Raw genomic sequence first — 16418 nt, 5'->3', positions numbered from 1 at the left:
AGATGGGAAGGCCTAACAATAACATGGCTAGGTAGAATTCAGGCCGTAAAGATGATGCTTCTACCTAAATTGCTGTACTTGTTTCTGGCACTCCCATTGCCGATTCCCCGAACCTTCTTTCAACAATTAAATAAGAAAATGTTTGCATATATTTGGAGAAAGAGACCACCAAGGGTACGAAGGAGTATGATGTTTCAAACTCCAGCAAAGGGTGGAATGGGAGTCCCTAATTTTTATCTGTATTACCAGGCAGCACAACTTAGGATTCTAGCGGGGTGGGATTCAAGGAACAGCAAGAAGTGGCTACATTGGGAAAGAGCGTGGTTGGGGACCCGATACCTGAGGGACATACTATGGGGCCCGGGAAGGGAGATCTTAGCAGCAGCAGGGAAAGTCCCGATGGGTCTCAAACACTTACTAAATACATGGCTCCAAGTTAGGAGAAAGGTGTTTCCAGATAGAAAGTACTTTCTACAGACGGCTATACGAGGTGCACCGGGCTTCCCCCTTGGAGAAGAAGAGAGAACGTACTCAATATGGGCCAAGAAAGGGCTCGATAGACTAGGACAGCTATGGAGTAATGGAGAAATAAAATCCTTTGAAGATTTACAGGAAGAGTTTGATCTAGAGGAAAGAGATCTGGTATTTTATGTCTGCTTAAGGAGTTACATTTTGAAACGAGCCAGGGATGAACTAGAACTGACTGAGACAGGGTTGGAGCAAGCGATGAGAGGGGGAGATGGGAAAGGTAGCATAACACGACTGTATAGAGCATTACTCCTCCTCTCGTCGCCCCAAGGCTTTTATACGAGGAGATGGGAGGAGGATCTCCGGACACAGTACTCGGAGGAGTGGTGGGCGGTTGGATATAGACATCTGTTGAAACTGACCGTGGCCCAGTCATTGGCAGAAAACGGATATAAAATCTTGTATAGATGGTATTATACGCCGATGCGACTACATAAAATTTATCCACAGATTACAACAGACTGTTGGAGAGAATGTGGGGGACGAGGGACATTTTGGCACATCTGGTGGGATTGTCCCCGAGTTCAGGGGTTTTGGACCGAGATTCTAGATATGATATTTGACATGTTAAAGATAAAATACCCAGCTCAAGCCCAGTATTGCTTACTGAATGCACGTCCGGGGAAGAGCCCTATACATTGCCATAAATTGGTTATCCATCTCCTGGGAGCAGCTAAAATAGCGTTAGCTCAAGCCTGGAGACAGAAAGAAGTCCCCAAAATGCAGATAATAAAAGGTAGACTGCACCATCTCTATCAAATGTCAAAGTTGACAGCTATCCGTAAAGGGCAAATACAACAATTCCAAAAAATATGGCATGTGTATGAACAATGGAAAGGAATTTAATGAGGATATGCTCTGTACCGATGATGGGTGGGGGGGAGGGGGGATAAGGGAAGTTTAGGGGATCAAAAATATCTGATGTAATTGGAGGCTGGGAATAGTTATGTTATGTTTAGGTAATGACCATCACATTCTATTGAAGAGCGTTTATTTTGTATGTTAAGGAAAATGAAAAATTGATGTTAATATACCAAATGGTGTATACTGTTGGCTAAGGTGTATTGAAGTTACAGAATTTGGTTGTCATTTGTGATATGCACTTATTCATTAATAAAAAGATTACATAAAAAAAAAAAAAAAGGCACAAAGCAGATGTTGCCTGCTTGCAGGAAACACGCCTGAATGATATTGAACATGCCAAATTGTGTAGGAACTGGGTAGGAGAATGCCACTCAATAGCAGCACGGGGGCGGAGAGGGGGCCTAGCAATACTAATAAGGAAAGGGCTGTCATGTAACGTTAAAGTGCTCGCGCAAGGAAAGCAGGGAAGATATATCATCGCAAAAATATGGTTGCAGGGTCTAGAATTCATGATAGTAAATTTATATGGCCCAAATGAGCATATCTCAGGTTTCTTTAATAAGCTAGTTAATATTTGCTTGCAATACAAGGCCTTAAAAGTAATAGTGGTGGGAGATTTCAATTTAGTCTCGGACCCAAGACAGGATACCACGAGTACGACCTCCTCTCATTATACAGGGCAGAGACATACAGAATTTATTGCATTCCAAAGAATGTTAAACCTTGTTGATGTATGGAGAGTTGGGGGGAGGGCTTGTTGAGGGGATAAACAGAAAATGGATGGTGAACAGTTGTAAAGGTTGTACAATTTTGTTTATACTACTTGTCACATCAATAAAAATGATTTAAATATAAATTTACTACACTGTAGTTTCATCGCATGCCCCCTAGTCCTAGTATTTTTGGAAAGCGTGAACAGACGCTTCACATCTACCTGTTCCACTCCACTCAATATTTTATATACTTCTATCATGTCTCCCCTCAGCCGTCTCTTCTCCAAGCTTGAATAGCCCTAACCTCCTTAATCTTTCTTCATAGGGAAGTCGTCCCATCCCCGCTATCATTTTAGTTGCCCTTCGCTGCACCTTTTCCAATTCTACTATATCTTTCTTGAGATGCGGCGACCAGAATTGAACACAATACTCAAGGTGCGGTCGCACCATGGAGCGATACAACTTCATTATAACATCCTCACACCTGTTTTCCATACCTTTTCCTAATAATACCCAAGTGCTCTATTAAAAACATCCCTTCCGCTTCCCAGCGACCAAAGGCTGTATTCTCCATCCCTGGGGGAATCTCTGAATTATCTCCCTAAAACTGTATGGTTCTGGGGCCTTAAGCAGTGGGCTTGCTAAATTGCCTATTTGACCTCTTCAGGTTAGTGATAATTGTTTAGTAGTAGTGTTTTGACATACTCCTATTCATGTAAAGGCTTTCTAGTCATATCAGGCGAATTGTTAAACCTGTATATCCAATATTTAGGGAGCCACAGTCTCCTTGTGGACCCCATCAATATTTAGGCTCCCTCTTAAAAGGTACACCAATTAGACCATGGGTACACAATGCCAGCATAATAATTGATCTGTCCATCTAAATAAGTGGAGCTGCAGCCTAGTATAGGAAGTTCAAAATTTCCAGGCAACTGCTGGTGCAATCTCTATCACCATACAGGGCCTGTCTTAGCAAGTGCAGGGCCCTATGCAGACCAATTTGGTGGGGCCCCATCCTAGCCCAGTCCCATCCTAGCCCCACCCCACCATAGCCCCGCTCCACCCCATTGATAAGATTATTCCATTTTTAGAAAAATTTTTTATTTATGAAATTTCAACCCAGATATTCAATACCAGTCACTGGAAACGGCCCAGCATTGAATATCCAAGCTATGTGCCGACCATGGGAATCAGCTTGGCTAACGCCTGCTTTCTGAATATCGGCCCCTTTATGCCATGATAAAATAGGCTCCCAGAACCAGCTAGGATAGAATACAAATGTTGACACACATATTTATATCTGATCCACAGCTGGGGTAAATGTGTGTATGTACTCTACACTTATATTCATGTATTTTATAACATGTGTGCATAGCAACTCTACCCCTTTTCTGTCCAAATTGCACCCCCCCCCCCAGGAATGTGTATAGCGTACAGTACATATAAGTATAAAACCTTCAAAAAACTACACCCATGAGCTACCTGATGTTCACTTCTAGGCTGCAATTCCAAGGATGAGAAAAGGAGATCAGGTTTCTAAATGTTCTCATGGCCTCAATGGTAGAATATTAGGGCATTGCGATATCAGATAAACTAAATTTCATGCAACTGTACAATGATGGTACTTTATAAACTGAATCATAAATTTCATAAAATCTGCCAACTCAATAATTGTTCAGAGAGAATTTGTCACTGAAAGGGAGGGAAAGACTTCAGAAAGAAGGGTGCAAACAGAATACTGTCATCTCACTTCTTCTGTGCTGCCATCAGTCTGAAAACTTTGCTATAACTTTCAACTAATCATTTCAAACAGAAGTATTCAGAAATATATTACTGAAAAAACTTTATTGTGAAAACATCTTTTTTTTATTAATTTCAGAGCACTGTAAAATATTAAAGATTTTCCTGGTACAATTGCAAGGCAAACTTCCGGCCAAGTTGGATGAATTTCAAAACATGGTTCTTTCAAATGCTCTTTAACCTCAATGGGGACACGTTCAGAAGATAAGAAATTTTTGTTGTATAATATATTTTCTGAATACTTCTTTTTTTAATTGCAAGTTATAAAAGATTTTTCAGAATTATAACTCAGGGCCAGTGGAAGGATGTTTCACGCCTCCATTTCAATAACACTAGAATTTTTTGCTCTTGCACATGGCTTGTCCCAGGCCTGCCATTCAAACTCATTTTCAGTGTTTGCTCCAGCCTGGTATACTCCTTGCTGATTCCAGTTCTAGGCCTACCATCCACCTCTTCTGATGCAACTTCTTGTTGCTGCATGAGAGGGGTGTAGAAGAGAGAGGAACCCTAGGCTGGCTGGAGGTAACCTGGCTTCATTGCTACTGGTGAAAAACATACTGAAAGACTAAGGGTGAAGAGCAAATGCTTGAACCAGGGCTGGGGAGAGGGGGGTCAGGAGAGATAGATGCCAGACCCATGGGGAAAGGGACAGAGATGTGGACCTGTGTATATGTATGTAGGGGGAGGGAAGTTGGTCAGGTGAGAGAGATGCCTAGTGCCCACTCTTGTTGACTCTGGGCTCACCCAAATCGTCAGGACTAGCTATACTACTGCCCACACAATATCTGACTTCCAGATGATTCTCATAGACTCACACTGTGCTTGCCCCGGCCTGACTTCTCATGCCTGGGCTCTGTCCCACTGCAAGTACTGTTAAGTAGCTCAAGGCACATCCCTGTGTAGAAATAAAATGCCCTCTACTGAGAAGCTTTCTTCTAGGTCTTCATATTTGAGTTAGATTTTCAGTCTTGTATACAAAGATTTCTACAGTAAGCTTCAGGCTCTAAGCATGCCATAGCAGCTGCACAGCATGTTAACCAGCCAATAACAACTGAGACTCGCACTTACTTCGGCACACTTCTGACTCCCCAGCGAATCGACGACGTCAATGGCTCACGAGGCTCCAACCACGCTCCAGCTCCTTTTCCCTTCCCGCTCAATGACTCCCGCCCACCCTCGTGGAAACAGGAAATACCATCAGAAGGAGGTGGGACATTGAGCGGGAAGGCTGGGGTGAGCCGTTCGTCGTGCCTGCTGCTGCTGCTGTGCTGCAACTGTCTGTGTCGGGGCGGAGCTGGGCCGTCGAGTTCTGCACTGTCGTTGTGCTGGTGGGAGTGGGGGGGTGGGCTGTGGCGGCGGGAGGCAGCGGAGCGAATCGGTGCAACTGGAGAGGGATCACGAATCGATTGATGATGTCGGGGGTCGGAGGGAGAGGCAGAGTTGAAGTGCGCCGCGCGGGGCCCTATGCGGTCGCCTCTGCCTAAGACCGGCCCTGTCACCATAGGTCCCCAGGGTGCAGACTAACAGGAAACAAAACCCAGCTTAATTCTCCTTGCCATTCAGGGAAGCAAGATAATTATTTGCTGCAGTAGGCAATGTGAAGTAATGTGCGCCCCCTTGTGGGTCACCTCAGTGTTTGTAAAATCGCTTGCTTGTGTGCAAAATTTAAGAATTTAAAGATGACTGAATGAGGGTGGGAACTCTCTGGGTACCTTAGGCCAGCTCTCTACTAAACTGTAAGGATGGTGGCAGCCATGTATCTAAGCATCCACACAGTTCTCTATCTAAAGTCCGCTTTAAACTCTGGTATGATGGTATCCAATTGATCGTGGACAACTTCTACATTGTTAAAATAACCTTACAACTTTTTATCAAGAGCTGCCTTGACTGCCACCATCACTCCTGTTTATGATTCTAACTGTCCACGTGGGGGAGGGGCCACCATCTTGCTTTCCAGGATGCATTGCTTCTCCTTATCTTTATGCTGCATTTTTAGCTGACATTTTGGCTGTGAAGTCACTCCTGGATGAAATTACACTAGTGTACAGTTTCTGCTATCTAAAGCACAGCTTCCTCTATTATTCCAGAACAGGAGGGCTGTTAGGAAGGGTAGGTCTGGAGTGCAACTTTTTAGCTGCTGCTCTATCTCATGGCTGTCATGAGCTCGGGGAAGGTGAGCCCTTGGGCTGCTGCCAGGGACTAGTTAGCAGCAGGCGGCAGGTCACTTGGGCAAGGCCAGCACTGGGCAAAGACTAGGCAAGGCAGAGCAGGCTTGGATTAGAAACTTGTCAAAGCTTGGTTGGAGATTAGGTGGGCAGGGCTTGGCTGGGGATAGGTAGGCGCCTAAGATGAGGCAGCTGATACGGCAAGGAGACTGTTGCGAATGTAAAGGCAAGAGTTCAGGGAGCTTCCTGAAATACTCACTGACCTGGAAGTGAAGGCCTTGGTGTTCCTCCTGTGTCGGGGGGCTAACTCCTGCCAGAACGCTGACATCGGTTGGCACAGGAAGTAGCTAAGGAGAGCGGGCCGCAGCAGGGAGGAGTGCTGTGGAGCCAAAGGTTTAATATTTGAATGGACTTCTGGAACTTCATCAGATAATTTAAGCAAAAAGTTTTCCTTTTAATGATGCATCATGTTAAAATGTACCCAAGCAGGCAGTTTTATGCAAACCAAATTTTAATATAACATATAAAATAAGAAGGAAAGTTTACAGCTTTGGAATACTCATGCAGTAACTCTTGTATTATAAAACTATGGGGGTCTAAAAGTGTGTGAGGCATTTAACATATGAAAACAATTTGCCTGTTATCTTGCGGTGAATCACATGTTAATGAATTTCCCTATCAAGAGGCATAGCATAGACAAGGAATAGGTATGGAAATGGTATCCAGTTAGCATGTTATACTTACAGCGTGTTAACTGGCTAATTCACTGTTAACGTGGAAGCATTTACCCAAGATTCTGTATAGCACACCTTGAGACTTGCGCCAAAATTGGTGCGGATTCAATAACAAATGTGCATAATTTAAAAAGCTAATGAGCGCTCATAAACACTTAAGCAATAATGAGCACTGATTAGAATTTAGGCGCACAACTCGTTAAGCATATTCTGTAACAGTGGGCGCCAAACTTCTAACACGTGCAGGCAAAAAGGGATATGGGTGTTTCGTGGGTGTTCCGAAATTTACGTGCCTAGTTATAGAATATGGCCCAGTGCACGTAAATCTGCGTGCTAGGATTTAGGCCACATTTTCATTGGTGTAAATGGATGCATGAAGAATTTAGGCGCTGAAATATCAACTAAGCATAATCTATAACTGGTGCCTAAATCTAGGCACCAATTATAGAATGCTTAGTCGGCACTGATTTGAGCGCCATATATAGAATCTCCCCCTTAAGTACAGTGCTTCCACATTAACGCTCTCCAAGGACAAATACCCAGTGTACCTGACTGTAATTCACCTTGAGCTACCACTGAAAAAAGGTGTGATCAAAATCCAAATAAATATTGTGATCAAATACCTTGCGCTAATGGGCACATTAACATATAACCTGAATAAAAAGAAATACTATAAATGCCTTTAGTAATTTACTGTGTTAGATTTGCAGCTAATGTGCAGTAAGATCCTGCGGAAGTTACATTAACCAAAAATCTTAATGGACAAGGGCCCCTGTCTGTCCTTCCACTAGTATTTAATGAAGTCTCAACCATATTCTATCCAAAGATAGCTCCAATTGGAATACAGTTTTATATCCAGACTTGATCGTGTTTTTCTTCTGCATCAGTGATTCTAGATTCTGTTTCTGCAGCCTTTAGTACTTGATCATTGCTCCAAAATTTATGATTTAAAATGCAATATGATATGGAATCTTTCGTTCCTTGACATCATTATCCGCAAGACCAGATATTTATTTATCACCATACGCACTCTTATCCTTTGGTTTCCTATATATCTTCATTATCACAATTTTTCATTAGAGTTTTGAAACATAATTTACCATATTCACAATTCTTACACTTAAGGAGGCTATATAAAAGGCCTTGGTGAATTTAGGAAAACAAGCTGCCATTATGGAGAAATGTTTCAAGAATAGAGGTTACCCTGAAAGTTCTATATGTGAAGGTTACACCAAAGCTTTACTTACAGGACATGAGACATTACTTGTCCCATGACCATGAAGTTCACCACCAGATTTGGTATGCACCTTGCCATTCTCTCACCTGTCCAGTAACATCAAGAGATCCATCAAAAACATTGGTACATATTAGAAAGCCATTCATGTTTTAGAGAAGAGGCTTATTTTTGCACATACCAGAAATTAGAAACTGCGAGAGATTTTGGTTCTGTCTAGAATTGAATCATCAGACACTGGGACCCGTATATATATAAACAGTTTATGCAAATTAAAAGATTTTAAACACCCCCAAACTGGAAAGAAGTTCAATTTTAATCATTTTCAGATTATACCACCACATTAGTCTTCTATGTCATTATGGGGTAGATTCTATATATGGCGCCTAAAATAAAATCAGCGTGGAAATCAGTGCCAACTAAGTATCATATATGTGGAGCCTAGATTTAGGTGCGGTATATAGAATACGCTTAGGTGATATCTTGATGCCTAAAACTGCTTGTATCCGTTTACACCAACGAAAACGTGGCATAAATCCTAGCATGTAGATTTACGTGCTATAGTCTATACTACGCATGTAAATTTCGGAACACCTATTTCTCCGCCCACAACCACGCCTCCTTTGCCTGTGCGTGTTAGAAGTTTGGCGCATGTTACAAAATATGCTTAGCGAGTTGTGTGCATAAATTTTAATTATTGCCAATTAGTGCTCATTATTGCTTAAATGCTGTTATCAGCTCTTATTAAGCTTGTTAAGTTACGCACGTAGTTATAGAATCCGCTTGGATTTTGGTGCCGATTATGCACGCGCTATAGAATCTGGAGGTATATGTCCTTGTAACTAATTGTACATCGGAAAAGCTAAGAGAATGATTAAAACGCACATCAGCGAGCATAGGAGCTGCATTAACTGGAAGGATACAGAGCAAAACAATGTTAGGATGGCACCAGGGTTGGTGCCAAGTGTATTGGGTACCCAAAGTGAACATTTAGTCTTAATCCTCCCCCCTTATTCTTTCAGTCTGTTGGCTCCCCACTCCAAGGTTTTGATAACTTAATATCTACAATCATGTTCATCCTAGAACAACTGTGTGAAAACATTATTTTGACATCCTCCTTTTAAATATTAAACTTTGTTTTGCAGGTAAAAGTAGGCGCTGATCGTTCAAGTTTGAGTGCCTGTCAGAAAACTGTTTTTTGCTTTCACTAGTTACTATTTGCTACCCTGGGTGATTTCCTAGTCTTGCCTAATGGTGTAGGCCAGCCCTAGGATGCGAAAAGTAAGGATATGAGTTTCCAAAGAAAAAGGAAGAAAGAAATGGGACCCAGTAGATAAAATGACAAAAGTAGAAAATAAAGACTTTCATGTCATTGTTGACATTACCTTTTATTTTTTCCTCTCCATTCTAGGTGGACTTGCTGCCTACAATATGGGAGTCGATAGTGTCAAAAGCTACAATAAAGTAGATGCTAAAACCACACATGGTGATTATTCCAATGATGTTGTTGCTAGGGCCCAATATTTTAAACTTCATGGTTATTAACACTGAGCAAATGCTGACTTGGAGATTGGGATACTGCTGTCTCACTACAGTGTTGCAGAAGAGAACATGTTTATTCAAGTTGCTTGTTTGTGTAATCCAGCAAATTGTTGGAAACAACATCCTGCTGACCTTGGGAAGAAAACTGAAAAAAATTCCTTCCTGAAAGTATGGTCTTATTTTGCTTGTGCCTGTAATCCAGTACTTATTACTAGAGGCAAAGGGGGTATCTTACTAAGTTGTGGTAGCGTATTTTGCTCGTGGTAGAAATTAGCTGGTGATAAACGCCAAGATGCCCGTATGAATATAGGGAGAGATTCTAGATATGGCGCTTAAAAAAAAAAAATTGGCACGACTAGGCATATTTTGTAATCAGCGCCTAGATTTAGCGCTGATTATAGAATGACCTTAGTTGATATCTTGGCGCCTAAAATTATGCGCATCCATTTACACCAATGAAAATGTGGCATAAATTCTGGCAAGAAGATTTAGGCGCACTGGGCCATATTCTATAACTAGGTGCGTAAATTTCAGAATGTCCATAAAATGCCTATTTCCCTGCCTTTATCCACCCCCTTTTTTCCCTGCACATGTTAGAAGTTTGACACATATCGTTACAGAATAAGCTTAGTGAGTTGTGCACCTAAGTTCTAATTGGTGCCAATTAGTGCTCATTATTGCTTAAGTGCTGTTATCAGCGCTCATTAGTGTGTTAAATTAATAACATTGTTATAGAATACTCGCTGATTTTTGGCACGGATCTCTAGTAACGCTATATAGAATCCAGGGGATAATGAGTGTTTCTGTTTTTACCGCGAGCTGATTTTCACCGTGAGCTAAAAATGCTACCGCGGCTTAGTAAAAGACCCCCAAAGTTTACTAGGAATGCTTAATTTAGTGATTGACTGTAACTGAACAGCAATGCTGCGTGTGTGTGGAGATATATTTTTGCTTTCTACAATTCTGTTTTGTTTTTTTTTTTACTTTAAATTTTTATTGCATTTTTCTGATAGTACATTTATAACCATCCAACCGTCAAGTATACAACAATTTTGTGTCCGACTCGTAACTGTCTAACTACCTGTTAAGCCAAACCCACAACACCACCCCCATTTCCCTACTACTTCCTGTGCACATTTCTCTCATACGTTGTTTCCCCCATATTAACTAATCTACTGTCTATCTCGGGTGACAGGATCTACTTGACCCCTTTAGAGTTTCTCCAGCATTTGCTGAAGTCTTTTCCATCCCCTTTTCTTTCCACAATTCTTATTCATTTTGGAGCTGTTCCCAATAGCTTTTTGATAAACATTATATAAGATGACATGCTAATCTTTTAAGTTTGGTGTTATAAGCTGTATGTTGCTTTTTCTCAAAAGATTGTAGCTGTTTTATGGCAAGACCAAGTATTTAGGAAATATTTTGATGCCACTACTACCATTACACAACACTGGCATTAGTGCAAGCTCGAGAACTGCAGAGATTGTCATACCAAAAAAAAAATAAAACAAAAATTTGCCTCCTTAGGGGCCCTTTTATAAAGCTGTGGGAAAAAAAAAAGTTCTCACTGTGGGGGTGCGCTCAGGCATCCTACAGTAATTTGTAGCGCAGGGGGATGATTCGGTTCTGGAGAGTAGGTGCAGTCTGTGCTAATCAGATAGCTCAGCTACATTGCCGCATGCTAACAGCGTATGGTTAGCACCTGCGCCCTTACTTCCTACAAAATTGGTCATGGTAGGGGATCATGTGCTATTGGGAAAATAAGCGTATGACCATTTAATATAGAAAATAAGATTTTCGGCCATTTGGGAAAGACCTGCCTAAGGGTGCGCTGAGGCCACCTTTTGTCGCAGTTTGGTAAAAGGGCCTCTTTACTAAATATGATTTTTGATGTTGGTTAATTTTCAACAGACAGCACTTAACCTGGTGTCCCTCAATGAAAATTCAGTATTATGTGACCTCTTTGCTTAGATCTGCATATTAAATAGAATTGTATAACTTCATAAACATTGGTTTCAACCTCTTCTGTGTCTGGGTAATTTTTATTTATTTTTTAATGTATTGGATGAATGGGGAAGGGGGCAATCTCTTAAGCATGCCCCGGCACGCCCCTGTCCCGCCTTCGCTACCCTTCTGACACACCCCTGGGAACTTTGTTCGTCTCTGCGACGGACTGCAGTTGGGGGCGCCCAAAATTGGCTTTCGATTATACCGATTTGGGCGCCCACGGGAGAAGGGCGACCATCTCCCGATTTGGGTCGGAAAATATGGCCACCCTTATCTTTTGAAAATAAGCTGGAAAGCCTCTTATGAGCAGCTACCACCTCATTTGAGTAATTAGCTAGCCTATCTACAAGAACTCTAGATCTTTACAGGGCTATGGAATGGTTTTACCTCACAATTTTAGGGCCCCTTGGGAACCTACATGCTCACGTGCATTCTTTTGGTTGGCTCCTGTCCTTTGGAATAATTTTCCAAAAGTAATTTGTGCAGAAATTAATTGAAAAAGATACTAAGGCCTTTTAAAAACTCATTCAACCTCCAGGGGAGAGAAGGATCTACTGCTGGAAATGAAAAATGGAATACAATGTATTTAAAATTTTTCTCCTCTTGGAATATATGTTACGTCTGTCCTTTTTTTATTTATGGTGTTCTTTTCTAGAATTTTTTTCAAATTCTAAATTGCCTTGAGCTGATAATATCAAATTTTTATAAACTGTAAGACAGACACACAGGATACATAAAAGATTAGGCAGTTATTATGGGAATTAAGACAAAGATGGGTACTGAACAGGTGCATAAGGGGTTAAGAGTTAAAAGCAACCTCAGAAAAGTGGGCTTTTCACCTAGATTTGAATAAGACCAGAGACAGCATGATCCACCAGGCATAAGGTACAACACCACCAGGGTGACAGATATAAACTTTAAAGGGACTTGGGAACAAACCTCACCACCCCCTTCTCTACAACTGCACCAGAGCTCCCCTGCATTTGAAAGTATAAGTGATGTAGAACATTAAACTCCTTCATCCTACCCTGAAGTGGGATATGAACCTCCACTGCTAGTTTTCCTTCTGCACCATTGCTAGGAAAAAAGTTCAGTAGAAATACCAAGAATTTTGGCTAATGGGGAGATTGGTGAGATTGTCTCATTTCCAATATGCAAGAAATGGCAGACCTGATGCTATATCTTTACCCTGAGGAGCAAGCAGAAGGAGAGAACCTCATTCTCCGAGGACAAGCAGGCTGCTTGTTCTAACGACTGGGTGACGTCCGCGGCAGCCCCCACCAACCGGAAGAAGATTCGCGGGCGGTCCGCACGCAGGGCACGCCCACCGCGCGTGCGTGACCGTTCCCGCCAGTCCTTTCTTTTCCGCACCTGGAGAGAGTCGTGCGATTGCCGCTCTCTCTTAGTCAGCCCCGGAAAACCGTCGCGTTCTTCGCGAATTCGTTTATTTTTTGTTTCTGTTGCTGCGCGTTCCAGTTTTTCCTTTTCCTTTACTAAAAAAAAAAAAGAGAGCACGCGCTTTATTTTCCCTCGTTTCTAGCGGGGGCGTCGCGTTGCGGCCTTGTGGCCGCGCGGTCGATTATTTTTCGAGGTGTGATGTACCGCCACCATCGACGACTTTAACTTCGCCGACGCGATTTTTCCGTCGATGTCCTCGAAGGTCCTGAGTGGATTTAAGAAGTGTGGTCGGTGCGGCCGGCCTATCTCGCAGACCGACACCCACGCTTGGTGCCTCCAGTGCCTTGGGCCGGAGCACAATATCAAGTCGTGTTCTTTGTGTCTTGGTCTCCGGAAACGGACTCAGGTTGCGAGGCAAGTTCTTCGGGACCGTCTTTTTGGAACTTGCGCCGGCCCCTCGACGTCGACGGCATCGGTATCGACGGCCGGTTCTTCGGTACCGGTATCGATGCCCGCGAAATCGGCACCGATGGCATCGACCCCAGGAGCACAGGGCCCGCCGGTCCTCCGGTGAGGGTAGGGGTGAGAGGCCGCGTGGGCAATCGGCCCCGGTCACTCCCTCGGCCCATGGCCCTCGGGACCGAACCCTGTCTGACCCGGTTCCTCGAGACCGAGGGGGATCGACCTCCTCCTCCATTCCACCTGGCACCGATGACGGGCACCGTAAGAAATCTAAGAAGCACCGTCATCGGTCGCCTTCGATGCATCCGGCTCTCGGTACCGGTGAGGAGTCGACGCCGAAGCGTCTGCGTCGAGAGGAGAGATCCCCTTTGGTTGTGGAGGTACCGACGCGTCAGGGTCCCAGCACTTCGGTGCAGTCTCCTGGACCCGAGCAGCTTCCGGCACCGACACCTCTACCGGCCCCCCCGTCTTTCCCGGCAGCGGGCCTGGACGAGTGCCTCCGAGCCATCCTTCCGGGGATCCTGGAAGGGCTGATGCGCCAGGCTGTGCCGGCGCCGGGGGTGCTTGCGCCCTCGGCGCCGGGGGTGCTTGCGCCCTCGGCGCCGTTGACTGTGGCGCCGGCGAGCTCTAGCCCGGTGCCGAGGCCGTCGACACCGCCGCCGCTTGTGGCGCCGGTCTCGACCGCCACGCAGGTGGACTCGACGTCGATGGAGGGAGCTTCGTCCCCGCCGGCGCGGGAATCCACCACTCGACGACACCGAGGCCTCGGTGCCTCGACGTCGAGCCGGGCCCGGTTAAGGACTCAGCTACATGAGCTTATGTCCGATACTGAGGAAGAGGCCTCATGGGGGGAAGAGGAAGACCCCAGATATTTCTCCTCAGAGGAGTCTGCGGGTCTTCCCTCGGACCTCACGCCTTCACCAGAGAGGAAGCTCTCGCCTCCTGAGAGCCTCTCCTTTGCCTCCTTTGTAAGGGATATGTCTATTTGCATTCCCTTCCCCGTGGTCTCTGTGGATGAGCCGAGGGCTGAGATGCTCGAGGTCCTCGACTATCCATCACCACCTAGAGAGTCCTCCACGGTGCCGTTGCACAATGTCCTCAAAGAGACACTGCTTCGGAACTGGATGAGACCACTATCTAATCCCATCATTCCCAAGAAAGCAGAGTCCCAGTACAGAATCCACTCGGACCCAGAGTTAATGCGGCCCCAATTGCCCCATGACTCGGCGGTCGTGGATTCTGCTCTCAAGAGGGCACGGAGTTCGAGGGATACCGCCTCGGCGCCCCTGGGGCGGGAGTCTCGCACTCTGGACTCGTTTGGGAGGAAGGCCTACCAATCCTCCATGCTCGTGACCCGCATCCAGTCGTACCAGCTCTATACGAGCATCCACATGCGGAACAATGTGAAGCAACTGGCGGACCTGGTCGATAAGCTCCCGCCGGAGCAGTCCAGGCCTTATCAGGAGGTGGTCAGGCAGCTGAAGGCGTGCAGAAAGTTCCTGTCCAGGGGTATCTATGACACCTGTGACATGGCATCTCGTGCTGCGGCCCAAGGTATAGTGATGTCAGGCTCTCATGGCTGCGTGCCTCTGACCTGGACAACCGCACCCAGCAGAGACTGGCCGACGTCCCTTGCCGGGGGATAATATTTTTGGTGAGAAGGTCGAGCAGCTGGTGGACCAACTGCACCAGCGGGAAACCGCTCTCGACAAGCTCTCCCACCGGGCGCCTTCAGCATCCACCTCAGCAGGTGGACGTTTTTCCCGGGCCCAGCAGGCTGTGCCCTATTCTTTTGCAAAGCGTAGGTACACCCAGCCGGCCCGAAGGCCTCGTCAGGCACAGGGACAGCCCCAGCGTTCTCGTCAACAGCGTGCGCCTAAGCAGCCCCCTGCGCCTCCACAGCAAAAGCCGGGGACGGGCTTTTGACTGGATCCACGGGAACATAGCCACCCTCAAAGTGTCCGTACCGGACGATCTGCCGGTCGGAGGGAGGTTAAAATTTTTTCACCAAAGGTGGCCTCTCATAACCTCCGACCAGTGGGTTCTCCAAATAGTGCGGTGCGGATACGCCCTGAATTTGGCCTCCCTGCCACCAAATTGTCCTCCGGGAGCTCAGTCCTTCAGCTCCCATCACAAGCAGGTACTTGCAGAGGAACTCTCCGCCCTTCTCAGCGCCAATGCGGTTGAGCCCGTACCACCCGGGCAAGAAGGGTAGGGATTCTATTCCAGGTACTTCCTTGTGGAAAAGAAAACGGGGGATGCGTCCCATCCTAGACCTGAGAGACCTGAACAAATTCCTGGTCAAAGAAAAGTTCAGGATGCTTTCCTTGGGCACCCTTCTGCCAATGATTCAGAAAAACGATTGGCTATGTTCCCTGGATTTAAAGGACGCATACACTCACATCCCGATACTGCCAGCTCACAGACAGTATCTCAGATTCCGCCTGGGCGCACGGTACTTTCAGTATTGTGTGCTGCCCTTTGGGCTCGCCTCTGCCCCACGAGTGTTTACAAAGTGTCTCGTGGTGTTAGCGGCGTACCTACGCAAGCTGGGAGTGCACGTGTTCCCATATCTCGACGATTGGCTGGTCAAGAGCACCTCGGAGGCAGGAGCCCTCCGGTCTATGCAGTGCACTATTCAACTTCTGGAGCTGCTGGGGTTTGTGATAAATTACCCAAAGTCCCATCTCCAGCCAACACAGTCTCTGGAATTCATAGGAGCTCTGCTGAATACCCAGACGGCTCAGGCCTTCCTTCCCGAAGCGAGGGCCAACAACCTCCTGTCCCTGGCTTCGCAGACCAGAGCGTCTCAGCAGGTCACAGCTCGGCAGATGTTGAGACTTCTGGGTCATATGGCCTCCACAGTTCATGTGACTCCCATGGCTCATCTTCACATGAGATCTGCTCAATGGACCCTAGCTTCCCAGTGGTTTCAGGCCACCGGGAATCTAGAAGATGTCATCCGCCTCTC

The 16418-nt window shown here is 45.5% G+C and overlaps 1 protein-coding gene across 2 annotated transcripts in view; it reads left to right on the top strand.

Moving 5' to 3' along the window:
- The window catches only part of LOC115469104 (lysozyme g-like), a 49123-nt gene extending 38884 nt beyond the window's left edge, over window positions 1-10239 (top strand). For both annotated transcript variants that reach the window (XM_030201412.1, XM_030201411.1), the window contains exon 5: window positions 9450-10239. In XM_030201412.1, the coding sequence (XP_030057272.1) occupies window positions 9450-9583 (134 nt within the window). In that variant the 3' untranslated portion in view covers window positions 9584-10239. The remainder of the gene's footprint in view (window positions 1-9449) is intronic.
- Window positions 10240-16418: the final 6179 nt, after the last annotated feature.

Source organism: Microcaecilia unicolor, chromosome 4, assembly GCF_901765095.1.
Source record: "Microcaecilia unicolor chromosome 4, aMicUni1.1, whole genome shotgun sequence".
In the NCBI taxonomy this organism is placed as follows: domain Eukaryota; kingdom Metazoa; phylum Chordata; class Amphibia; order Gymnophiona; family Siphonopidae; genus Microcaecilia; species Microcaecilia unicolor.
This window is presented reverse-complemented; position numbering and strand designations above follow the sequence as displayed.